The 23,583-nt window shown below is 56.0% G+C and overlaps 8 protein-coding genes across 8 annotated transcripts; 4 read left to right on the top strand and 4 right to left on the bottom strand.

Moving 5' to 3' along the window:
- Positions 1-338: 338 nt before the first annotated feature.
- UV8b_05154 (uncharacterized protein) lies at positions 339-2,415 on the top strand (the record flags this gene model as incomplete). The annotated part of the gene is made up of 3 exons (XM_043142652.1): positions 339-401; positions 492-1,342; positions 1,431-2,415. The coding sequence occupies 3 exons, from the start codon at positions 339-341 to the stop codon at positions 2,413-2,415; spliced, it is 1,899 nt and encodes a 632-aa protein (XP_042998586.1).
- Positions 2,416-4,678: 2,263 nt separating this feature from the next.
- UV8b_05153 (uncharacterized protein) lies at positions 4,679-8,371 on the top strand (the record flags this gene model as incomplete). Its single annotated transcript, XM_043142651.1, has 5 exons — positions 4,679-5,057; positions 5,129-5,367; positions 5,420-5,612; positions 5,684-7,755; positions 7,835-8,371. The coding sequence occupies 5 exons, from the start codon at positions 4,679-4,681 to the stop codon at positions 8,369-8,371; spliced, it is 3,420 nt and encodes a 1,139-aa protein (XP_042998585.1).
- A 563-nt stretch (positions 8,372-8,934) lies between these two features.
- UV8b_05152 (uncharacterized protein) lies at positions 8,935-10,694 on the bottom strand (the record flags this gene model as incomplete). The annotated part of the gene is made up of 3 exons (XM_043142650.1): positions 8,935-10,387; positions 10,522-10,563; positions 10,636-10,694. 3 exons carry the CDS (start codon positions 10,692-10,694, stop codon positions 8,935-8,937), a joined length of 1,554 nt encoding a protein of 517 aa, XP_042998584.1.
- A 1,228-nt stretch (positions 10,695-11,922) lies between these two features.
- Positions 11,923-13,712, bottom strand: UV8b_05151 (uncharacterized protein; the record flags this gene model as incomplete). Its single annotated transcript, XM_043142649.1, has 3 exons — positions 11,923-12,103; positions 12,161-13,482; positions 13,575-13,712. The coding sequence occupies 3 exons, from the start codon at positions 13,710-13,712 to the stop codon at positions 11,923-11,925; spliced, it is 1,641 nt and encodes a 546-aa protein (XP_042998583.1).
- Positions 13,713-14,747: 1,035 nt separating this feature from the next.
- UV8b_05150 (uncharacterized protein) lies at positions 14,748-15,310 on the bottom strand (the record flags this gene model as incomplete). Its single annotated transcript, XM_043142648.1, has 4 exons — positions 14,748-14,874; positions 14,935-15,059; positions 15,113-15,183; positions 15,250-15,310. The coding sequence occupies 4 exons, from the start codon at positions 15,308-15,310 to the stop codon at positions 14,748-14,750; spliced, it is 384 nt and encodes a 127-aa protein (XP_042998582.1).
- A 745-nt stretch (positions 15,311-16,055) lies between these two features.
- Positions 16,056-17,522, top strand: UV8b_05149 (uncharacterized protein; the record flags this gene model as incomplete). The annotated part of the gene is made up of 3 exons (XM_043142647.1): positions 16,056-16,675; positions 16,768-17,218; positions 17,301-17,522. The coding sequence occupies 3 exons, from the start codon at positions 16,056-16,058 to the stop codon at positions 17,520-17,522; spliced, it is 1,293 nt and encodes a 430-aa protein (XP_042998581.1).
- A 633-nt stretch (positions 17,523-18,155) lies between these two features.
- Positions 18,156-20,027, top strand: UV8b_05148 (uncharacterized protein; the record flags this gene model as incomplete). The annotated part of the gene is made up of 2 exons (XM_043142646.1): positions 18,156-18,411; positions 18,472-20,027. 2 exons carry the CDS (start codon positions 18,156-18,158, stop codon positions 20,025-20,027), a joined length of 1,812 nt encoding a protein of 603 aa, XP_042998580.1.
- A 903-nt stretch (positions 20,028-20,930) lies between these two features.
- Positions 20,931-23,094, bottom strand: UV8b_05147 (uncharacterized protein; the record flags this gene model as incomplete). Its single annotated transcript, XM_043142645.1, has 2 exons — positions 20,931-22,048; positions 22,194-23,094. 2 exons carry the CDS (start codon positions 23,092-23,094, stop codon positions 20,931-20,933), a joined length of 2,019 nt encoding a protein of 672 aa, XP_042998579.1.
- Between the last annotated feature and the right edge of the window lie 489 nt (positions 23,095-23,583).

Below are 23,583 nucleotides of genomic sequence, written 5' to 3'. Positions count from 1 at the left end.
TTGATCAAGGATGTGTTGTGTGACCCTCGAGGCCCAAGCGCTACAAGCGTCCAACGTCAAGCATGCAGCACCATTACCCATCGACCCACGTTGCATAATGAGAATCGAGGCGGGCGTAGAGGTAAGTAAATTCGAGGCAGGGCAAGAGGAGAGAACGCAAATAGTTGTCGTACACGTGTCCGTGGGCAACTTGCGGTGACGGCGCTGCCTTCGTCCCATGCGCCGCCATTTTCGACTGCTCAGGGGTGTACTCTCTGAGAAAGACGTCTAGAAAGACGTATATCACGGGCGCGAGCAAGAACAGCGCCCACGAGCTCGTCCGGAGTCAATCAACCAATATGCTGAGCCAAACGACCATCACCGGGGATCTGGGACAAGGTCTCCCACCTGGCGACTATCATGTATGTAAAGCTTCCCCTCGCATTATTGCAACCTAGAACCGACGCCACAATCGTGCAACGGTAAAACCCAAGTATGACCGAAATACCTAGGCCGTCAGCGTTTCTCTTCCCACGTGGCAAGACTCGGTCAATTGGGCCAGTAGGGACGTCAAGACTGTCTCCAAATTGAAGGTCGGGTATCCGAGATTCTACATCCATCATCTCGTCGAAACGTTGGCGGCGCGAATATTAGAATGGGCGGCCTCCGAGTCCGAATTCTCGGGCCCCTTGGGCCTGCGTCCCGAAAACGAGACCAGCCCGGCTAGCCTTATCATGCTCTTCCCACACACGACTCCAGCATGGGCGTGCCAGGAATTCCTGCAAAGGTCAGAGCCTGACAAAGCCACTTCGCATCCTATCCGTGCACTCCGAGTAAGCTTTACCGGAGAGCTGCGGGTTATAGAGTCCAGCAGAGATGATGGTCAAGGTCGGCCCTTTCAATACATATGCGCGATAGTGTACCCTGCCCACATGTCGGGAGTAGCCAAGGCCTTTTGGCAGCACACGGGATTTGGTCTTTCGAGTCGACAAGCCGAATACTGGCTCAATGAGGCGCCATTTTTGCGGGGGGCGGCAAAAGAGACAGTGCTACCCACCACTGAGCTGGGTCTCGATGCTGCCCAGACCGAATACTGGCTCAACGAGGCGAAAGTTCTGCTGGGAAAGGGAAAAGAGACAGCTTTACCCATGGAGCTGGCTCTTGATGCTGCCAAGGAAGCCGCCGACAAGATCAAACAACAGCTCTCGGGGCTTTTCTCGTCCGCATCAGCCTCCCCATCTCCCGTCTTGCCTAATGACGTATTTCTGTACCCCAGTGGAATGTCAGCCATAATTGACTCTGCTTCAGCCGTCGAAGCTCTATGTCAGACGTCAGGCAAACCCGTTCAGATGGCAGTTTTCGGGTACGTGACAAGCAGGCTCGTGCGGCAGCCTTGGCAGCATGTAATCCGGAAACATCTATGGAATACCGGGCTGACACCAAGAATGCAGTTTCTTGTATGTTGACACGTTCAAGGTCATCACCAAGGTCAAACAATTCGAATGCAAAATGTACGGCCACGCTTCTTCAGCTGATTTGGACCAGCTAGAGAGGGATTTAGAGAACGGCATGCGCATCCAAGCATTATACACCGAGTTTCCGGGAAACCCTCTGCTCAAATCTGTCGACCTGGAACGTCTGCACCAGCTCTCGCGCAAGTTCAACTTTTACCTCGTCGTGGACGAAACCGTGGGCACTGCCGTCAATCTGGATCTTGTGCCCTTTTGCGATCTCCTGTGTACCAGCCTGACCAAAATGTTTAGTGGAAGCTGCAATGTCATGGGCGGTAGCATGACGGTCTGTCCTGGCCCCAACAAAGACGCCCTGCACCAGGCCCTGGCCCAACAATATCATGAAACATACTTCCCGACGAATCTTGTCGTGATGGAACGCAACAGCAGGGATTTCCCTCGTCGTGTCGAGATAGCGAATCAAAACGCCGAGGCGGTCGCACGCAAGCTGCGCTGCCATCCTGCCGTGGAAGAGGTGCATTACCCCTGGGGAAGCCCAACGCAACATTTGTATGATCGTTACAAGAAGGATAAGGCTGGCGTGCCTGTTCTGGAGCAGGGTCGTTATGGGCCAGAACGTCGACAAAAACGCGACGATGCAGCCGAGCGAGAAACGACGACGGCGAAGAGAGTAGAAGCAGGGTATGGGTATTTGCTGTCTATCCGCTTTGTGCAGCCCTCAGCCGCTATCGCTTTTCACGATGCATTGGACCTGCCAAAGGGACCTAGTCTTGGCACAAATTTCAGCTTGTGTTGTGCGTACACGTTGCTTGCGCATGCACGGGAGCTGGAGTGGGCGGCTGAGTACGGTGTAGTTGAGCATCTCGTCCGCATAAGCGTGGGGATCGAAGCAAGGGAATTCCTGGAGGGGAGGATCGATGCGGCCTTGCGGGCGGCAGCAGATGCGCTTGATGGTCGGTGTTGACGGATGATGGATGAGTTACTCCGTTTTAACCAAGGTAATGAGATAGATGAATCACGTGGAAACTTTTTATGAGACGTGTCAAGAAGCAAAAGAAGAAATCCAAGGGCATAAGGCTGTTGGCGTGCAGCGTTAGGAACGAGGGTGACAACTTGTTGGTGAGACTGGCAACTGCCAACTGGCAACTGGCAACTGCCAACTGCCAACTGCCAACCAGACTGCCAGTTGACCGCAACTGGCACCGCAACTGGCACCACCAGACCCGCAACTGTTAGGAGCAGTCTGGTCTGGTGCGTTGAAGCCGCTCTGCCCATCAGCACTATTTTCTCCTGGGATTTGCTTCATCAAAAGTCCAGGATAAATGGCACCTTCAGTCAATAAGCCTCTATCATCTTGTGCCCTGATCCCCGGGCCGAACAAAACAGTCGTCGACCGAGGCCACGGCTACTATTACCTCCTCACTGCTAAGGGAGGCCGCACTCGAGTCCTTCATCAACATGGCCCGATCACGGTATATCCGGGGACCCTGCGAGATCACATTGCCCTCAGAAACACATCCTCACAAGCGAAGACACTCCGTTTGGCCGCGCTTCGGGGGACTGGACACGGTGGAATGTTCAAAACGCCGGACGATGAAACACTTTATCTAGTTCGTCTGGCGGGAGGGCCAGTCGGCAAAGGACCAGGGCCCGCCTTGATCATACGTCAGGAATAGGTTCGGTTCCATCTCTTCTTGACAACGTCCCGGCGATCGAGACGAGACGCCGTACCGGGAGGAAAGGCTCTGCGAACTCCGCAGCACCAGCAGTGCCAAATATTGTCCCACGAGGAGAGGTGTCTGTAGTGTGCGCCCTGACTTCAATCCTTGGCATGACTGACAACACCAGAGCCGGAGAGCATCTTCAGCATCCAAGACGACAAACGTTTCTTGGAGGGAGGGCGAGGACGCCAGCCAAGAAGTCTGGTCGCACGCCGCCCGAAACAGTAACGGACTTTTCGCCGTGGGCTACGTTGGGGGCCCAAATGAGTGGCGCTTCCTATTTGTAGCGGGTGATTGGTGGCTTTCCAATTCGAATTCATTGCTACCTGGACCTCCGCGTTGATCCCTTTCGATGCAACTACGGGTTACAACATGCCGCCCCCGCAACCCATGGACTCGGGAGTACGTCGTACGGAGTACTAATTTTTTTTATCATCCAGCAGGCGCGAGGTGGAATCATTTTTCAGTAAGATAGCGCAATACTAAAAGGTGCATATGGAGCGTGGCACGAGTAGCCGGGGAAAGAAGATGGTTGCGACTTGAGCTGAGACACACATCGCTCACCAAGGATACGAAAGTATTCCCTTTGGCAGCGCCACAGCCTCAGAGTTATTGCTCACCAGGGTGCAGGTTGATTCGAGCCACGAAAACCCTCCTCATGGATGGCGTTTGCAAGCATCAGGTTGTTTTTTTTTTCTCCCTCCTCGGATGGCGAATTGCACGGCAAACATCTGCAGTATCATCACTTGCGGCGCGGGGTGAGGACAAGATCACTTCGGTACTCGGCACTGCACGGAGTAAAGCACAGTGATAGCACCAACAGTATCTGCCTGCACCTTTCATTCGTCAAGTTTCAACCGCGGGCCATATTGTTCGTGCCGTGCCGTGCCGTCAGCGCGCTGCATCGCTCAAACCTGAACCAATAGCAACCTCCCGATTAGTCGCTGGCCGCGCCCCCCGTGATTTGAGAAAGAAGGAGGAACGATCGTGAAGTTTGGCACCAGCACCAGACCAAGTGCGGACGTATGGAATTCCCCGACTACGGAAACAACGTGGTCCTTTGCACAGTCCATACTCCGCACTTCGTACTTGGGAATGGTTTCAGGTCGTCTTTACTTGGTAACCCCCACGGGCGTGCTACCTTTTGTACGGAGTATTTCAGGCTGGACCGACGGCGAGAGACAGCGCGATGGGACGACAGGTCAATTCCAACCTAGCGCCACTCGGTCAATATAGCTGAACCCGCATGTCCACCCACCTTCTTCGACCTGGGCAAGGATTCCGTCCAGCCGTTGGCTGGGGGCTTGCGTCAGCTACCTACCAGGGAAGCAGCTTCATGCTTTATGCTTCATGTCGCCGTTGCTGCATGGCCCGGGTGCGGCACAGGCCGGTCATCGCCACAGCTCCACGAATATAAGCTGATGTAGACTCCTTGGCGCAGAAGCCTTGTGCCTCATTTCTTTTGTACTTGACCCATTTCCTTCTGCACTCATACTGACCTTGACCATGTCTCCTGCTTCAGGGTCCAAAGGTGACAATGGCGCCAACGGAGCCAACGGGGCCAACGGAGCCAACGGGGCCAACGGAGCCAACGGGGCCAACGGTGCGCAAGACAGCATAGATGCCAGCACCGCCCACTCCAAGGGTCATCTCCAAATCCAAAATGGCTTCGACACGCAAGCAAAGCGTGGCTCAGACCAGCCGCCTGCCCTGGGGCAGCATCAAAAGTCCCAGAGCAGGCAGAGAACCTCCACCCTCGGCGCAATCATGCAACTGCGTCAAGCCTCCAAACGACCACTCCCAGTTGAAAGGGGAGACGGCAGGTACAGGACCATTGTGAAGCGGCCCGGATTCGTGCAGGATCTCAAGTCTTTTTCTTGGCGAGGTAAAGATATGCTTTGCTTCCATTCCCTCAGCGCGGGCATCGCCACCGAGGGGTGCTGACCTTTGGCGCAGACATCAAGACTCTAAAAGACATCATCGGTGCCAAGCTCAAGGGCGAGACCCTTCAAGACGACAAGACCATGATCATGGAGCGCACCATTCAATTAGTCAACGCCATGCCTAACAAGTCCAAGCGGCAAGAGGTTCTGACAAACATCTTCATCGATGAGTTGTGGAACTCGTTGGACCATCCTCCTCGTTTGTACATGGGAGACGAGTTCAAGTACCGCCAGCCTGACGGCTCAAATAATGTACGGGATCCTACTCGTTATTGGGGCGTTGCCGCTGACCGCCATGTACTAGAACCCGCTGTTGCCGAGGCTTGGTGCAGCTGGAACCCCATACTCGCGTACTGTGAAGCCTGGTCCAGCCAACATGGGAGCGCTACCGGACCCCGAAGCTATCTACGAAGCTGTCATGGCTCGAGATGGTTTCCGGAAGAACCCTAACAATGTGTCGAGCATATTGTGGTACTGGGCGACCATCATTATTCACGGTGAGGCCGTCGCACGACACAATCCCCCCTTGTTGTTGTACGTCGCACGTTTTGCTGACGGCTCATGCAAGATTTGTTCTGGACCAGCGCAGCGGACCACAATCAGAATGATTGCTCTTCGTATCTGGATCTTTCACCGCTGTACGGAAACAATGCGGAAACGCGAGACTCGATTCGAACCTTCAAAGACGGCAGGTTGAAGCCTGATACTTTTGCTGACAAGCGTCTGATCGGCAACCCCCCCGGCGTATGCGTCCTCTTAATCATGTTCAACCGCTTTCACAACTACGTGGCGACCAACTTGGCTGCCATCAACGAGGGCAATCGCTTTGCGAGGCCTCCCCCAAACCTGGAGGGCGAGGCGCTTGCCGCTGCCTGGAAAAGGTACGATGACGATCTCTTCGAGACGGCTCGTCTGGTTACTTCGGGGCTGTACATCAACATCACGCTTGTCGATTACGTCCGCAACATTATCAACCTGAACCGGGTCGACAGCCAGTGGACGCTGGACCCCAGACAGGAGATGGGAGTATCCAAAGGAACGTCCAAGGGATCCGATAGCGGCGTCGGCAACGCCGTCTCTGCCGAGTTCAACCTGTGTTACCGCTGGCACTCGTGCATCTCGGAAATGGACGAGCGATGGATACAGGATTTCTACACGCAGCTTCTTGGAGGAGACTACGGTGAGATGAACCTGGGAGTGTTGATAGGGGCCGTCAAGAAGTTCGAGATGAGCATCCCGCACGACCCTGCGGAGCGCACATTCGGCGGCTTCACCCGTCGACCAGACGGCACCTTTGACGACGACGACCTCGTCAATGCCATTTCAACCGCCATCGAACAGCCGGGCGGCGCGTTCGGCGCTCGGAACGTTCCCCGCATCATGAAGCCCGTGGAAATGCTGGGTATAATCCGCGGCCGCAAGTGGAACCTCGCCGGTCTCAACGAGTTCCGAAAGCACTTTGGCCTCAAGGCTTACGATACGTTCGAGGAGATCAACTCGGACCCTGGCGTGGCAGAGTCGCTTCGCAACCTGTACCAGCACCCCGACAACGTCGAGCTGTATCCCGGGATCGTCGCCGAAGAAGGCAAGACGCCCATGGTCCCTGGGGTGGGCATCGCGCCTACCTACACCATCTCGCGAGTGGTGCTTTCGGATGCCGTGTCTCTGGTCCGTGGTGATAGGCACTACACGATCGACTACCATCCCGGCTACCTGACCCAATGGGGGTTCAACCAAGCCAACTACGAGTTTGAAGTCAACCATGGATGCGTCTTTTACAAGCTCTTCATCCGGGCCTTCCCCAACCACTTCAGATACAACTCAGTCTACGCGCATTATCCCATGGCAACCCCTACCGAGAACCGCAAGATCCTGGCAAGCCTCAAGTGTGCGCAGAACTTCGACTTCAGCCGACCCGAGTTTGTCGCCCCAGCAGTCAAGTTGTCTTCCTACAGCGCGGCCAAGCACGTCTTGGCCAACCAAGACAAGTACACGGCCGCGAGGGAGGAAGGTCTGCAGCACCTCATGGGCGGACCCAGCAACGAAAAGCTCTTGCTTTCCGGGGAGTACTCCGCTCGCGCGGAACAGCGCAACAACCTGCAGGCACTATTGCGCAACGATGGCTGGAAGGCCTCTGTCAAGACCTTCTACGCTTCCGTCGCAGAGAGACTCTTGGCTGAAAAGTCGTGCAAGGTGGCCGGTATGACTCAGGTTGACGTTATCCGCGATGTGGGCAACCTGGCGCACACGCACTACGTTTCGAGATTGTTCAACTTGTCGTTGAAGTCGAGCGAAAACCCCAGGGGAGCCATCTGCGAGCAAGAGTTGCATCAGATCTTGTCAATGATATCCGCTTGCACCTTGCTGGAAACAGACCCGGTCAAATGCTATCCTCTTCGCCAGCAGGCCAAGCAGCTGGCGGCGCGATTGGCCGTCATGGTCGAGACCAACGTCAAGCTCATCAAGACTCTTGGCATTTGCGGTCTGTACACCGGTGCTGCGGCCAAGAACGACCTGTTATCTCAGTACGGCGTCAATCTCGTCAAGACGCTTTCCAAGTCTGGTCTTGACGCCCACGACATCACGTGGAGCCAGATTCTCCCAGCTGCTGGAGGATTCGTGCCCAACCAGGCGCAAATGGTAAGTTGCTGTTCCTGACCCTGCTTTGATCATCACCTCACCACTGCCGTTGTTTTCTCTTCTTTAACCACGGGATTAGTTTGCCACGTCTGTCGATTGGTACCTCTCCGAAGAAGGCAGGCAGTACGTTCCTGAAATCCAAAGCCTTGCACAAGGGGAGCCAAACGAGTCCAAAGACGCGTTGCTGCTCGGTTACGCGCTTGAAGGCGTCCGCCTCGCAGGCGCCTCTAGCTTCCACCGTCAAGCCTCCGGGGCAGACATCATCACCGAAAAAGGCCGACGGATCAACATTCAGCCTGGTGAGCGCGTCCTCGTTTCACCCAGCTCCGCTGCGCTCGAAGAGGCCAGCTTCCCCGAGGCCAGCAGAGTCAATCCCAGGCGACCGCTCGAATCATACCTCCGCCACAGTGAGGGATCGCTTGCCGCCTTGGGCGAGGAAGTCGCCCAGATTTCTTTGGTGGAGCTTTTCCGCGCGCTGTTCAGGAAGAGAGGTCTGCGGAGGGTGCCCGGACCGTTGGGTGAGCTCAAGAAGGTTTCGGGGGGCTACATGTCGGAGGACTGGGGTGAAGTGTGGCCGTTCCCCGTGAGCATGAAGATAACGTGGGAGGCTGAATAGCCCGGAATGAACTGTTTCTGATTCAATGATTGGTGATATATACCAGCTCTTGTTTTTTTTTTTTTTTTTTTTTTTCTTTTCAGTGGTAGCTGTCCATGGACAATTTGCCAAGAGCCCAATTGTGTTTTCCATAATTGTTTTTTTGAAAAAAAAAAAAAAAAAAAAAAAAAAAACCCCCGTCATCATTGCCGTCCGTGTCTGCTGGAAATGTGGCACACAGCTACGGAGTAGTTTTCGGCTCGTCAACAGGCTCCCCTTTTTCAAGCCGCAAAATATACAGCACCTGAGACTGACTCCGGATGCTTGTTCAAACACAGCGTCATCATCACATGGCCATTGCCGTTGCTCGTGCAGCAGGTGGGCCGCACATCTGGGCTTTGCTAGCGTCGCCAGGTTGCGACGTGGCATCACGTATGGTCCGTGGGCAGTCAGCAGCAGAGCTAACGGCATCTACAGTTTTCTGCGCGTTTTCCGCAAAGCGCACGGGACAGGTGCGGCAATGAAACAGGGGGGGGGGGGGGCATTTTGGCGGGTGCGGTTGCATTTACGCGTGACTGGCCCCGTCAGCCGTATCGCACTTGTCCGGGGCCTTCCTGAAACCAGTCCTCTGCGGCCAGCGTCTCGTCGGTAGATGCGTAGTTGATGATGACGCTCTTGATGGCGGTGTATGCGTGGTAGGCTTCGATGCCGTTCTCGCTGCCCACGCCGCTCGCGGTCGACGCCCCCCCCCACGGACTGCTGGGGTCGTTGCGATGGTGCGTATTCACCCAGACTATCCCCGAGCTGATTCTCTCCGAGACTCTAAAGGCTTGGCTAAGATCTTGCGTCCACAGAGCGGCTCCCAGCCCAAAGTCGCTGTCGTTTGCGAGCTGTATTGCCTCTTCTTCCGCGTCGAAGCCGACCACCACGATAACGGGACCAAACGCCTCTTCTTTCCACAGCCGCGAGGCGGTGACACTGGCCTTCGAGGTCGACACAATCACCGTGGGCGGGTAGAAGTAGCCCTTTGAGAAGTCTGTGCCGTCGAGCTCAGAAGTCCCGGTCAGCCGGGCGCCGCCGCAGATGACTCTTCCTGTTCCGCCACTGACGCAGTCGGCCACGAGGGTTTCCACGTTTTGCAGCTGCCTGGAGGAGATGAGAGGGCCCATGGTGGACTCTTCATTCAACGGAGACGCCATGTTCTTCCTGATGAACGCGCACTTGCGCTCCAGCTTCGCAACAAGAGACGGCATGAGGCTGCTGTGAGCGAGGATTCTGGTTGCCGCCACGCATGTCTGTCCGGCGGCAACAAAGGACCCGAAAGCGACCCCGTTGACGGCTGCATCAACGTTTGCCGTGTCAAAGACAACCAGGGGAGCTTTGCCACCGAGCTCAGCTGTGTACCGGGCAAGGTTTCCCCCGACAATGGAGCCGATAGCACGTCCGGCAGCCGTCCCACCAGTCACGTCTACCTTTCGTACCGTGGGGTGACTGACGAGCGCTTTGCCTGTCACTGGCCCAAGACCGGGCAGAACGGTAAAGGCGCCGGCGGGGAGGCCGGCGGCCGAGAAGATGGGGCCAAGCAGGAGACTTGTCAAGGGGGTAAGTTCGCTGGGCTTGAGTATCACGCTGTTGCCCGCCGCCAGGGCGGGAGCAAGCTTCTTCACAGCAATCAGCAAGGGGTGGTTGAAGGGCGTGATCTGCGCGACGACGCCCAGGGGCACCCTGTCCAGCCAGTTGTGCAGCTTTCCGGTGGTGGGCAAGACCGGCCGCTCCTCGGTGCGCAGCACTCCCGCATAGTACTTGAACCAGCGAAGAAGAGAAGGTACCTGGGCCTTCATCTCGCGGATGGCGCGGCCAGTTTGCTTCACTTCCAGCTCGATGAGCGTAGGAAGCTGGAGGCCCAAAAGCTCCGCGGCTTTTTCGAGCACGTCGGCACGTACATGTCTCGGAGCTTTTGACCACGACCCAGACTGGAAAACCTGGTGCGCAAACTCGACGGCGTGCTGCACGTCTTGCGGGGAAGCGGTTTGACACCTAACTCGCAATGACGTCCGGTCAAAACATGTCAGTCAAGGTGCAGTCAAAAGATGCGAGTCAAGATGTCGGATGGAGTTTGGTGTCGCCAACGCATCAGACGAGGCAAGGCGGTCCATCAAGTGCGGACGAACTTGCTGATGAGCTGGCCTGTAGCAGGGTCTCGCACGGAAAGCCTGTGAGACGGACGCCTTATTAGTATGTGAAGACGAGCGCAGTGCTTGCGAAGCGAGAAGAGGGAGCCATACGGTTCGCCACGACCCGGGACTTGTCGTCCAAAACACCAGAGACCGAAATTCTCGTCCATACTTGTTGGGTCTGGCTGTAGAGAAGCTGGCCGACGCCCACGAAGTCTCGGATGTCTGTTGACGGGTTTGACGGGGTTTTACCAGGGATCAGGGATCGGATGTCGAGAGGGCGGGAAGGTGTGGGACGAGGACGAAAGGAAATGGGTCAGTCAAGGTGCGTCATCACGGATCCCGATCAGTCTGGTACTGTAGCCTGTAAGGATTATCGGGGAACCCAGATACCTGTCACATGACCTTACCTATGTAGGCGCTCTACCATTTTATATCCTAGCTTAGCCTAATCAAGCCTCTTTTGTCTCATCGTGCCCCTCACAATACCCTAGAGCTTACCTTAGGTCAACTCAACTACATCCTAAAGGACCCAGGGGCCGCTGAGTGCAACGCTGCATTAGGTTAGGCTAGGTACAGTACAGTACAGTACAGCCGTGAACCTCACCCCGGGGCCCGGGCCTGGTGCTGGTCCTCCCAGCCTCAAACAAACAAACAAACAAACAAACAAACAAACAAACAAACAAACAAACAAACAAACAAACAAACAAACACCCCCCCGTCCGGTCGTGCCGAGGAAAGCAAGCCTTGACAGCATCAGCACCAGCACCAGCAGACAGCAGAAGGTGCCCTACCGGAGGTGCCCGGTTTCAAGCGTCTATTCCTCCGTGCGAACTAACTAGTTTTGAGTTTGGAAAGTCTTTGCATTCAGACCCAGATACACATGTCTTTGAGTCCGAGTCCCGTGTCCCGACATGGACGGCCCGACGTGACGTTCAATGGTGGTAGATGCCATTGATGCATTTCATCTCACTCCCCGGCGGTACATGTAGACGCGCGCCAACGTAGGTACCCACCTATCAAGGGGCATGGTAAGAATTCGCCCTTCTTTGTGGTCCTGCATTCATTTCAGGGCCAGCTCGCTGTCCACGGTCGGTAGCCTCGAACCCGGGAGGCAAGCACCGGCCGAAACATCGGTTTCCCCAACACTAGCTGCCCGTTGGCGGCACGGATGGGGGGGGCATTTCTCTTCGATTCCGTCAGGGTAGGCATACGGATACAATACCAAGGTCATCAAGACGATGGAGACGCCAGCCCAAAGAGCAGAATACATGTTCATCAGGTATCGGTCATGAGCTTGCTTGGCATCCAAGGCTGCAACGACGCGAGCCGCATGGATGCTGGGTCTCTGGTCTCTGGTGAGCGAGAGAGGGCAGGAGAGGAACAGCAGCTCGGCATTTACTTTGTGCGGAGATCCTTGATTTCAAAGGGCATCTTTTCGCTCTCGTAAACGTGGCCATGAGGGTGTTCCGTGTCTCTGTAGAGGTTATTGATCGAGTGCTGGTGGAATGTTTCCGGTTGCCTGCAATCGAGAATGTGATCTAGGCCGGGCGGGTGCGTGAGCCGGAAAATGCCATATCTTGCGTCATGTTAGCGCGCGCGCGACTCTCGTCCCATCAAAGCGAGGGCCACTTACGATGGCGTGAACTTGGGTGCGCAGACAATGGCGATACTCTCCGGCATCATCACTTGATACCCAGCGTGGGTGTGCAAATCCCGCGAGCTCATGAAGCAGGTTTGGGTAGGGTGCGTATGAATCCATCCAAGCACCATGAGGTCTTGGTCTGCGCAGTAGTCGAATATGGCACTCTCATTCTCCGTCTCACACGTGTCTGAAGTGCATTTCTGGTCTGGTATTAGCAAGCATCGTACAAACAATGCATTGTTGACAGGCGTGCCGCACAGTATGCCGCACATCTCCAAGCCTCGTCTTGTATTTCCCGAGGCAACATCCAGGAAGGCCGCTCGGAGTTTGGACGGGAGGAAGACGGAGCGGATTGGGTCGCCATTCTCCAAATACGCCCCAGGCTTGAACGCCAGTCTCTCCTTCTTGGGCAAAGGAGGCGTCTCCGCGGCACCCTTCGGAGGAGGCACAGGAGGTCTGCCGTGCGCGCTAATCGAAGATGAGTAGCGCGCCAGCAACGGGTCCATCGTCGGAACCTTTTGCGGAGGGAGAGGCGGCCGCACGTCCCTGAACCCATGTGGGAAATCCGCATGAGGAAGAGAAGGAATGGCCGAGTATTCTTTAGGCGGCCTACTTGGCGGAGGGAGACTACGAGCGGGTGGTGGTGGAGGTGGTGGCGGTGGTTGATGGAGGTCGTCAGATTGAACAGGCTTGGATCTTGATATGGACGGATATGCGTATGTTTTTGAGACGGAATGGCGGCTCGATGGCGAGCGGCGGCGGCTGGGCTCGAGGCTTTCTTGTTGCGGGGAAGCTGCAGATCTTCTAGCAGCCTCCATCTGGCTCTGAAGATCCAGGTCGATCCGTTGACTGTCGTTGAAGCGCGACGGCAAGATGGTATCCCCGTATACCCTGGCATGTCTGTTTGCTTGCCTTTCCGTGTCTCTTCGGGCAAGCTCCTTTTGCGCAAGTTCAACGGCCAGCTCCTGGTTTTCGGACGCATCCAGCACAGTGGCATTGCCGCTGAGCGTAGGGTCCCTGGAAGCAAAGCCCCCGTAGCTCGACGGAGGGCCGGAACGGGCCGGTTTCGTAGGGCCAGGTTCCGCGGGGTTCCTGCGCTCCCACTCTTGGTGCTCCTCTTGGATAATGGGCTTGATGTTTTCTAGGTCGGCGAGCACGGTTCGCATGCGCTTCGAAAGCTCTTGAACAACCGGACGGTTCTCCGGATCCTTGTACTGCGGGTGTTTGCGAAGCTTTTCCAGAACGAGGACCGAATGTCGATACAGCATCATGTACGCTCGTCCATAATCGCCTTCCGACAGTGCAAATGCGGCCTGCGGGAGAGAGGGTCAGGCACCTGCGTCAAGAACACATGAGGCACGCGGGAGGCACGCGGGAGGCACACGGCAGGGTACGGCTGGCTTACTTCCTGGTGGAGGGTCTCGGAGGCTCTTGCCCAATGCTTGAATGGAATGTTTGCGTTGAAATTGAAGTTTTCGGCTTGGGCGACCAGATCTTTCACGCTTTGCGGCCGTGATGGCCGCATGTTGGATTTGGTATCCATGGTCCCTCCAACCTTGAGTGAAGTGCGCACTTGTCTCGGGCAGCTAGCGGGGTTGCGAGCTGGATGAACGGACCTGCAAGAGGCACATGCTGGTGATTCGAGGTATTTTCGGTTTTTCGTGCATCAAGTAAGATGAAAAGCGAGGGTGCAGGGAAGCTGCCAACGCGAACCGCTGAGCTTGAGGCGGGAATGTTGCCAGTGGGGAGTTTTGGAGGCATGTATGGAGCCTTGGACTGGGCTTGGCCTTTGTGACGTGGGATGATGGGAGGAATCATTACAGTGGGGTTGTATGTCTGTTACTGGACGAGCATTGGCGGGGCACGGGGGGCATTGGGGGGGCATTGGGGGGAGATTGGAGGGGAGCACGAGGGGGCACGAGGGGGCACTGGGGAGCGTGTTTCAGGGTCGCAGCCGCCTTGCTGGCGCCCGGCAACTTGCCCGGTGACGCAACTCGCTACGCCACGGTGAATGTTGTCACGTCTAGCCACCTCACGAGTACATGGTAGATCCGCCAAGTTTGCATCCTTCTTCATCTTCACCGCACCAGACAATTCGTTATGGACTAGTAGTGCACCTCGTTCGTTTTTTGATTCTCTTTGTATCCCACGTAACAGCATCGTATCATATTGCTGGGGCCGAATGAGTCCTAGAGCTCAGTCTTTTGTTTCGGAAACATCCAAGTTTTACTCGACGCAGTATCGTGGTCAGATTATCCGGGCTAGAATATCTTGCCGCAAAAGAGTCTGGGTCCAGTAAGTTTGGTACGAGTCAGGCTGCTTTGGGGGAATCGCCTTGGCTCTGCCGAGTCGAATGCATGTTACGAATAACCCGCCGCTGGGGGGGGGGTAAACTAGCACTCGAGCCTGATGCTGCACCATTTCATCGGAGCCCTAAGCACAAGGAATGTGTACCACCGCTCTCACTGGTGATGCCGTTGATACCGCAGTTGAGAACGCCCGCTAGCGATGGATGGTAAACACTTATCCGGCTCGGTCAAGGCACCACCACGTCATTTCTCCTCACTTATTGAAGAGTCTATTGGGTCTGCTGGGGCGCTTTGCCACCTCCTGGAGCTTGAGCTGAAGCTTGCGTTTGGATAATCTCCGTCTTCTTCCTGTCGAGCTTCTCCTGATGCTCCTTAATCTGGCCCTCTAATCTTGTGCTGTGTTTGTTCAAGTCAGTCATCTAATCCGATGGCCGATTGCTTGGGCCCAAGACATACATTTCTCCTGCAATGAAATCGAGTCGTCCCTTGACAGTGCTCTCCGCCTCTACCTTGTCTTGTTTCAAGAGCACCGGCCCCATGAGCTTGTAGATAGTCTCGTCCTCACCCAAGTTTTGGAACTCCTATCAGACATGTCAGGACCCGCGGGCATACCATGGCGTGGAGAAACACTTACCTTGTAGACGCCAGCGTTCTCCTGCTGTTGGCTTTGCAGCTTTTGCCGCGAATCAACTATGTCCTGAAGGTCTGGGGTGGAAACCGTCAGCCGTTTTGTGCCCATCATCATGTCGCTCAGTTTCCAATGGGGTTCACCTTGTTGGAGCTTCTGATATTCCTCGGACAGGGCTTGAAGTTTTGCTCGAGTATCAGCCATGGCGGCAGAATGGCGGAAGACGAGCCACGAAATGAGAGGGGTGGCAAGGCGCTTCCAAAGTAATCCAGCTCGGTCGAGATGTTGTTGATACGTTGATACCCTGACGTCTCTCGTCTTTTCGTCCGTATGGAGCTGGCCAGCTCGGCAAAAACCATTTAGCGGGCGGGATGTAGGGTAAGTGCAGGTGGCGGGCGTCCAGTCCTCTGATTCCTGCTGGCCCCACCGTGCGAAGGCTCTACTCTACTACCCCAGGTACCTAACCTAACCTAGCCTGACCAACTGGACGGTTGGAGCCAGGCAGCCAGTAGCGCTTTCTAACCGCCTGTGGCGGCCCCTATTGAGCCAGGCCCCAGCCGTATGTACCTAACGCAACCAGAGTTGACCCCTCCCCTCCCCTCCCTGGCTGCTCCCAGCCGTTATGTAAGGTAAGGAACCTACCTGGTACTTGGCACCGTAGTAGGTGCCTGTACCTGTTGCTTGGTTGTTACCCCGCCAATCTGAGCCGGCGCCCGAGTCACCCCGGCTCTGAGTTGATGTTGCCTCGCTTCCACGCACGTAGACGCAAACCCCGTTCGCATCAGACCGACTTGTTGCCCGAGAATTTGCGTTTGACGGCCAGGACTTCCTTTTCCTAGGCTTGCTGCCTGCAAACGACATTATCATCAAGCACCGTCCTGACTCCTCGCCTCACCTCTGAAAGTCCAATCCTCAGGTCACTTCTTCGCGTCACGTCACCGCCGCCGCCATGTCCACGAATTTCCGTGAACGGGCCATCGCCGAGGTCCAGAAGGCCATTGCCGCCGACCACGCCAAAGAGTACCAAAAGGCCTTCGATCTTTACATGTCGAGCATGGAGCTGTGGGTCAAAGCACTCAAATGGGAGAAGAACAAGGCCTTGAAGGCTACCATGCAAGAAAAGATGGCGACATATCTCGATCGTGCCGAAAAACTCAAGCAGTTCCTGCAGTCAGAGGCCGATACCAACGCCAACGGCGGCAAGTCTCTCATGGGAGCGAATGGCGCAACCACTGGGAAAGGCAAGGGGCAACCCGACGACGACGACAACAAAAAGCTCAGGAACGCCCTGTCGGGTGCCATCCTGCAGGAGAGGCCGAATGTCCGGTGGGAAGACATTGCTGGCTTGGAAGGGGCAAAGGAAACTCTCAAGGAGGCCGTCGTGCTGCCCATCAAGTTTCCGAGCCTCTTCCAGGGTAAAAGACAGGCATGGAAGGGTATTTTGCTCTACGGCCCTCCCGGTACCGGCAAGAGTTACCTGGCCAAGGCGGTGGCAACAGAAGCCAACAGCACCTTCTTCAGCATTAGCAGCTCAGACTTGGTCAGCAAATGGATGGGTGAAAGTGAAAGGTTTGGCCCATCTTTTCGCCGCACCCGCTACATTTAGTAAACCTTTGTCGTCGCGTCGTCATACTAACCACGCCGCGTTCAACGTGAACCAGACTAGTAAAAGCTCTCTTCTCCATGGCAAGGGAGAACAAGCCGTCAGTCATTTTCATTGACGAAATCGATGCACTCTGCGGTCCCCGAGGAGAGGGCGAATCCGAAGCGTCCAGACGTATCAAGACCGAGATTCTGGTGCAGATGGATGGTGTTGGCAACGACAGCAAAGGCATTCTTGTCTTGGGCGCCACCAACATTCCTTGGCAACTCGATGCGGCTATCCGTCGACGATTTCAGAGGCGTGTCCATATAGGACTTCCTGATTTCAACGGGCGGGCGAGAATGTTTAAGCTTGCGATAGGTGACACAGATACCGCATTACGAGCCAGCGACTACAACACTCTGGCCAACAAATCCGACGGCTTCTCCGGAAGCGACATCGCCAACGTGGTTCAGCATGCTCTCATGCGTCCAGTTCGCAAGATTTTGCAGGCTACGCATTTCAAGGCTGTGAGTTTGGTGACGTGAAGGAGAAATGAAAGAAAAATGAGGGAAAAAAAAAAGCCATGCTCAGGAGTTGACGAATCACCAGGTTATCAAAGACGGCAAACGGATGTTGACTCCTTGCTCACCAGGTGATCCGGACAGGATCGAGATGACGTATGACGGCGTCAACTCGGACGAACTCCTTGCCCCCGACGTCTCGTTAAAAGACTTTGAGATGGCCCTTGAAGACTCGCACCCTACAGTATCAAAGGAAGACATTGAGAGGCAGATTGACTGGACCAACGAGTTTGGAAGCGAAGGGGCCTGAGCAGAACCAGAGCTGAAGAGGTTTCGACATATGACATTGGCACACAGCATGACGGCGTCCTACGGAGTTTAATTCGGCGTTTGGGCAAGCACATATCGAAATGAGTTTTTTAAACAATCGGGCCGCGAGACTTTGGTGCTTGAGCTACTCATTTCGCAATGCAATGCAACCTTCCTGAACGGAGTAGGCAAGTCGCAGGTACTACTGACTGTACAGAGCACACCTCGAATATGACCAATGACTCGCCCATGCACCTGCGACAGCGGAAAGCTTCCTGTGGGTGTCTACCTATTCGTAGTCGAGGCGATATTGTAAAGTGCAACTCGGCGATGGAAGGGGAGAAAAAAAAGATGACTGCTGATGTTTGGCGCACATTCGGCTGAATTGGCCATGACGATTATTTCCATCTCTTGCATCTCTCGGGAAGAAGGGGCCTCAGGCGGACGGACGGACTGGTCATACCAAGACCAGTTGGCCCACTTTAAAGTTTGGTTAGACTCCTCTCACTTGCCCAACTGGTACCTCTACATGCGCCTGGCACCTTCCTCCAAGTCGCACCACTGAAAACCATTCTCGTCAGGACGGACGCCCTTGTGTCAGAGAAAACCCAAAACAAACCCTCCCCCCTCCTTGATGCTGATTCCACTCCGCAATGGCCAAGGCTCCTTCGCAAGTCTCTCTACCGGGTCGGCCTTGCTACAGCTTCGTCGGAAGGTGACGGCCACGAATGCCAAGGCATCGCCATCGTCCATGCTCGTCGTGGCCAGCGACGTGGCCCGCAAACTTGACGAGACTGGGGTGTGGAAAAGAAGAGCAGGACGCAAGAAGCCCGGTGCTTTCAGGGCCATTGAGCCACGCAGGGTCAACATAGTCAGCGATGGCCTGTGCGGTAAGCTACAATGCTGTTGCTTCACGGAGCAGAGCCGATGCTGATGTGGTGCTGCTCCAGACGACATCATCAAGTATCTCGGGCCCTCGATCGAGCGACACCGAGGATGCGACCTGGTTGATCTGAACCCCGGAGCCGGCGTATGGAGCCGCAAGCTCCATGACTTTCTTCAACCTCGCAAACACGTCATGATGGACCTCGATGCCGAGCTTTACAATCCGTTCCTCGACGAGCTCCTGTCGCGGGACAATGTCAAGATGATTGCCGAGTCTGGCCTTGTCTGGAAGAGCCTTTTGGAGGTGATTCGCGCGCACCTCTCTGGCCAGGCCGAGGTCGCACCAGGTGAGCCACCGCGTCGCAACGATACGCTTCTCGTCACGGCCAACCTGTCCATGTTCCCAAAGAAGTCGTTTCTCGGCTTCGACAGCATGAGCACCATGGTGCTGTACCAGTTCATGTCGAGCATACGCACGTCGACGCTCTTCCAGCGGTACGGACTGGTCCGCATGCTCATATGGGTCAATGACGAGGACAAGCGCCGGATTCTGCCCCGGTCCATCCTTCGTCGCAAGAAGAGCGCTTTTGAAGCGGAGCTCTCGTGCGAATGGGTGCACGAGGTGGCCGGGCTGGACACAGAGGTCGAGGATCGGAACGCGCTCCGGGACGAATGGATCAACGCCGAGTCGGCCTGCCAGACACTCAGGAGGATGGAGGCGGCCGGGCTGAAGATGCCGGCGCACCGGCAGTCGCTGGCCCACTCCAAGTTGCGGCCGGAAGAAGCCCCGTGGGAAACGAAACTGGCCGGTGTGCAGCCACCGACACTGACCCGGCCGTTCAAGCAGGAGCTCGAGGATCTCGAGCACGGGTCCGCGGCCGTGTCCGCGTCCGAGGAGTCGTCGAAACGGCTCAAAGCGCTGCGCCAGCGCGAGCGGTACGGCCAGGAAGAGGCCCTCCTGTACCTGCATCTCCTCCAGAAGCGAGACGCAGCCATCGAGCTGGCAGCCTCGGCGCCCGCCGAGTTTGAAAAGGTCAACGCGGCCTGGAACGAGACGATTGACGGCCTGAAGAAGAACCCGCGCAACGAGTTCAACGTGATCAAGGACAGCTACCACCTGTTCCGCCAGTCTCCGCCGGCGCTGCTCTGGGACAGGAGAGCGTTCGAGCCGCTCGCCGTTCGAGCAGACGACTTCTTCCCCAACGCGCCGACCGCCCTTCTGGACATCCAGCCCAAGGACATGCACCCGCTCTTCAGGGAGCACGGGGTGAACAGCTCGCGCGCGGGCGACATGTCCGAGGTCATGCTTCGCTTCTGGTTCCACCACACATTGCTCCCCGTCGACAGGGCCATGGAGGGCCTCTGGGGCGGCTTCGGCGACCTGGTCACCGAGTGTCCCAGCGTGAGAGACCCGGCACGCGGCGGGACGCCAATGACGGGCCACGGCGCGCTGACCGCGCGGGCCGTGAACGGCGAGCAGTGGGCCGAGATTATGCAGGCGTGGATGAGCTGGCCCTTCAGGCCGACGTACACCCAGATGCTGGGGAGGTTGGTCGAAGACATGGACTCGGAGGCGGACGACGAGGACACCAATTCTGCCGCAGCAGGCATAGCCTTTTGACGGCAGCGAGCACATCGGACCCGTGATTCAGCATTGGGCAGAGGATCGGACAGCTAGTTTCTTTGGGCGGTGGGCCAACCTCTCTCTCCGCTCTGCTGATGCAGATGCAGCACATCGTCCAGAAGCTACAACAAACGCACCAAGGGCGTCCGTCACCAAAGTTTAAGCAGCCCCAAGCTGGGCAAACGCCACCCGTGCGTGTTATCCCGGGGGTTGTGGTTGGAAGTAGAGGCAGGCGTCTTCCTTGGGAACGCTTGAATCGTCGAAAGTGGCAATTCGGGGGCTTTCACATGTTTAAAATATGATGCGTGTTGACCAAGGTGTCGCTGGCAAAGAGGATTAAGATGATACAGCCGCGAATGGCCTGAACGGGAAAGAAAGATACAGGGCGGTAAGAAGTAAGAAGAAGAAGAAGAAGAAGAAGAAGAAGAAGAAGACATGAAAACGTGAAGTGAAGAAGCAAAAAAAAGGAAAAGAGAAGGAAAAAGAAAAGAGGCAGAAAAAAGCACACAAAGACTCCACTATGATACACTGCTCCGCTTGACAACTTCCAAGTGCAAGATTGTCGTGATACTCATTCCCCAGCAAAGAGAAGCTTTGCGCATTTGCCCACGAAACGCCAGACGCGATCCCCCTATCCAAATCTGGCACAAGGGAATGGCCCATGAAAAAACCAAGCTAGCCTACCCGACTGGATGAAGAAGAGAAGAGGAAGAAGAAAGAAGAAGAAGAGGAAGTGGAAAGAAACACGCTGCTTGCGCCTCCCAAGGTCGTTTTGATGCCGTGTTTTGCGCAGCCGAGCGCGAGACCCGCGCGAGACCCGCCGCAGATGCATCGCCGTCAGGCGCGCACTTGATTCTCTCTGCCGCTGCCGCTGCTGCTGCCGCTGCCGCTGCCGAGTCTCTACCACCACAACGACCACGACTTTTCCAGCGACGGGTTCTTGATGACGTCGTCGACCCAGCCCATGTGTTGTCGCTCGTCGTCCAGGACGCGGGCGTACTCGAGCAGCAAGCGATAGACGTAGATCAGCATGTCTTCCTTGCGGAGCACCTTTTCGGCCCATTCCTTGCCCTCCACGGCAATCTTCTCGGCGGCCTCGTCGTGGGCGTTGTGGCCCTTGTAGCCGAGAAAATACTCCATGATGCCGTAGTAGTCGCCGTACCGGCTGTCCATGGGCACAAAGTGCTTCCAGGGGACCAGGCGGGAGTCGTGCCACTCCCGCCAGATGGTGGCCTTGATCGGGAGCGAGGTGGAGCGCAGGAAGCCCAGGTAGCGGCCGGAGAAGGAGTTCCCGTCAATGTCCGGCAGGTACTTGTTGTCGTACTGCTGGGCCATCTTCAGGCCCTCCTCCGGGTGGAAGTAAAAGTCCGTGTAGTTGCACCTGTTGCCCTGCGCAGGGGTGCACATGAGGTCGACAAAGGCGACGTCGGCGAAGTCGTCGATCCACGGACCCAGCCGGCCTTCCTTCTTTGCCGACACGCCGTACTCGTCCACGGGCAGGGCAAAGTTCTCTGGCCTGTCGGCGCCGGACTCGACGCGGCCGACCTTGGTCCCGTTGTTCATGGCCACGAACCGATGGCGCTGGAATCCACGCCAGTTGTCGGGGTAGTTCTTGCCGCCGGTGGCGACCCCGCGCCAGATGACCTTGTTCTTCTTGAGGGCCCACGGGATCCCGTGGTCGTCGCCGCCGCCGAAGCGCTCCTCCTCGTTCCAGTACATGGGCGCCGGCAGAAGGATTTCGTTGTTGACGGTCAGCTTGGAGCCGCCAAACATGGGGAAGAAGGCCTTTGTTGACTTGGTGGACAGGGGGTGGATCAAGATGCCTTCGAGACCCTGCAGATCTGGCTGGTGACAAACTTGGACCGACTTGGTATAGTTGGAGACGTAGCCGTTGTATAGGTGGGCCTCGGCGTATTTGTTGCTGATTTGGGGCGGCTCCTCAAACGACGTTTGAAGCTTGGTCGTTCTCGCAGGACTGTTTGGAGGGCATCCTCGACGAACAATCTTCCAAAACACGTCTATGTTTGCTACAAGTTAGCGCATTTGTGTACTCGTGTGGATTGGAAGAGCAGGTTGAAAAGAAAAAAAAAAAGAAAAAGGAGAAAAGAAAAAGAAAAGGCACAAGCAAAGGAGAAAAAAGAAAAAAAGCACAACAAGACGTACGATCATCTTCCCAGTCCTTGTTTTGAATGTCTCCAGCCAAATGTTCCGTATTGGGCGCAGGCCATGGCTTGAATTCATTCTTGACCATTTTCGACTTGGGCAGCTTCAGAGTCTTGGAGGCGTTTTTCATGTGCGCGTTGATCTCCTCCCAAGGCACGACCAGGCGAGGCTCATCCATTGCGTTGAGGGCAATATCCATGTCGGGAAGCAAATGCTCTATGGTCTTGGTCATGTTGAGCCAGATCTTGGTCCACATCCAGTCACTGGCCGCGCTGGCAACGCCGTTGCGGACATTGATGGTCATTTCAAACTGGCTGGCCTCGCGACGCATGGGTGCAGGGTCCACGCCCCAGAAGGGCTCGAGGTCGTCGTAAATCTGGTCGAAGAATTCCTCGACCATGACGGCGTGGTGTGACTGTGCGTACTCGAACCATTTGTCAAAATGCGGAGGAGGATGACGGCCGCGACGCTTGCGATAGGCCTGGGCGGCTTGTTCTACCGTCCTGGATTCCCCGGCGGTGATGGCGGCAAACCGGTGCTGCGCATCGTAAATCAGCTTGTCGATGGGATGGTGGCCCTTGGAGACGGTTGTAGCGGCGGCTTTGGCAGCGCCAGGTCGCTCCGCCGTGTCTTGCTTGTCGGGAGATGATTCTGGCGACTGGGTGTGCGACGTCTGGGTGCCGGCTGCTGTTGGCTGTTGCTTCCCTGTGTCCGAGGACGACGGGTTACCGCTTTCTAGGACGGGGCGATTCAACAACAAGGATGGATCGGGGCGGACAAGAGAGCTTGAGTTTTGGCGAAACATCCAAAATGCCGTGATGACAAGGAAGGCCAACGCGCCATACCGCAGGAACCCCGAGGGCCTGCGGGGGAAAGGCCCGGGGCCTAGAATTTTTGCCATGTTCTTTGGGTACTCTTGGGACAGGAAAACGGAAAGGAAAAGAAAGGGGAAAAAAAAAGAACCGAGGACGACCTCGTTTGACGGCCGAGCGGTTTGCGCGCTATCCGCAGGTCGGGAAGCAGATGGCAGCACGCACGATTCGGAAGAAATTGATCGGACGAGGCGACGACGCAACAGCCAGCTGTAAGGAGAGCTCAACTGTACAGGAGAGCTGTATGTGACAGCTGTATGTGACAGCTGTATGTGACGTGACAGCTGTAGGGAAGTATCAACTGTGACAGTTGTATGTGACGGACCGACCTCTGCTGGGTAGCACCGCAAACACCTTCCTTGAAACCGGACTTGGCAGGGACGGGTCACAGTCAAAGTCACAGTCAAAGTCACAGTCACAGTCACAGTCACAGTCACAGTCTCGAGTCTTGACAGGCGTCAGCAAAAGATAAAAAGGGTGAAAAAGTCGGGGAGCCCATACCGGGCCGGATTTGATGG

This window comes from Ustilaginoidea virens, chromosome 4 (genome assembly GCF_000687475.1).
Source record: "Ustilaginoidea virens chromosome 4, complete sequence".
Lineage (NCBI taxonomy): Eukaryota > Fungi > Ascomycota > Sordariomycetes > Hypocreales > Clavicipitaceae > Ustilaginoidea > Ustilaginoidea virens.
The sequence above is the reverse complement of the archived record's forward strand: the minus strand, read 5'-3'. Positions and strand labels throughout refer to the sequence as shown.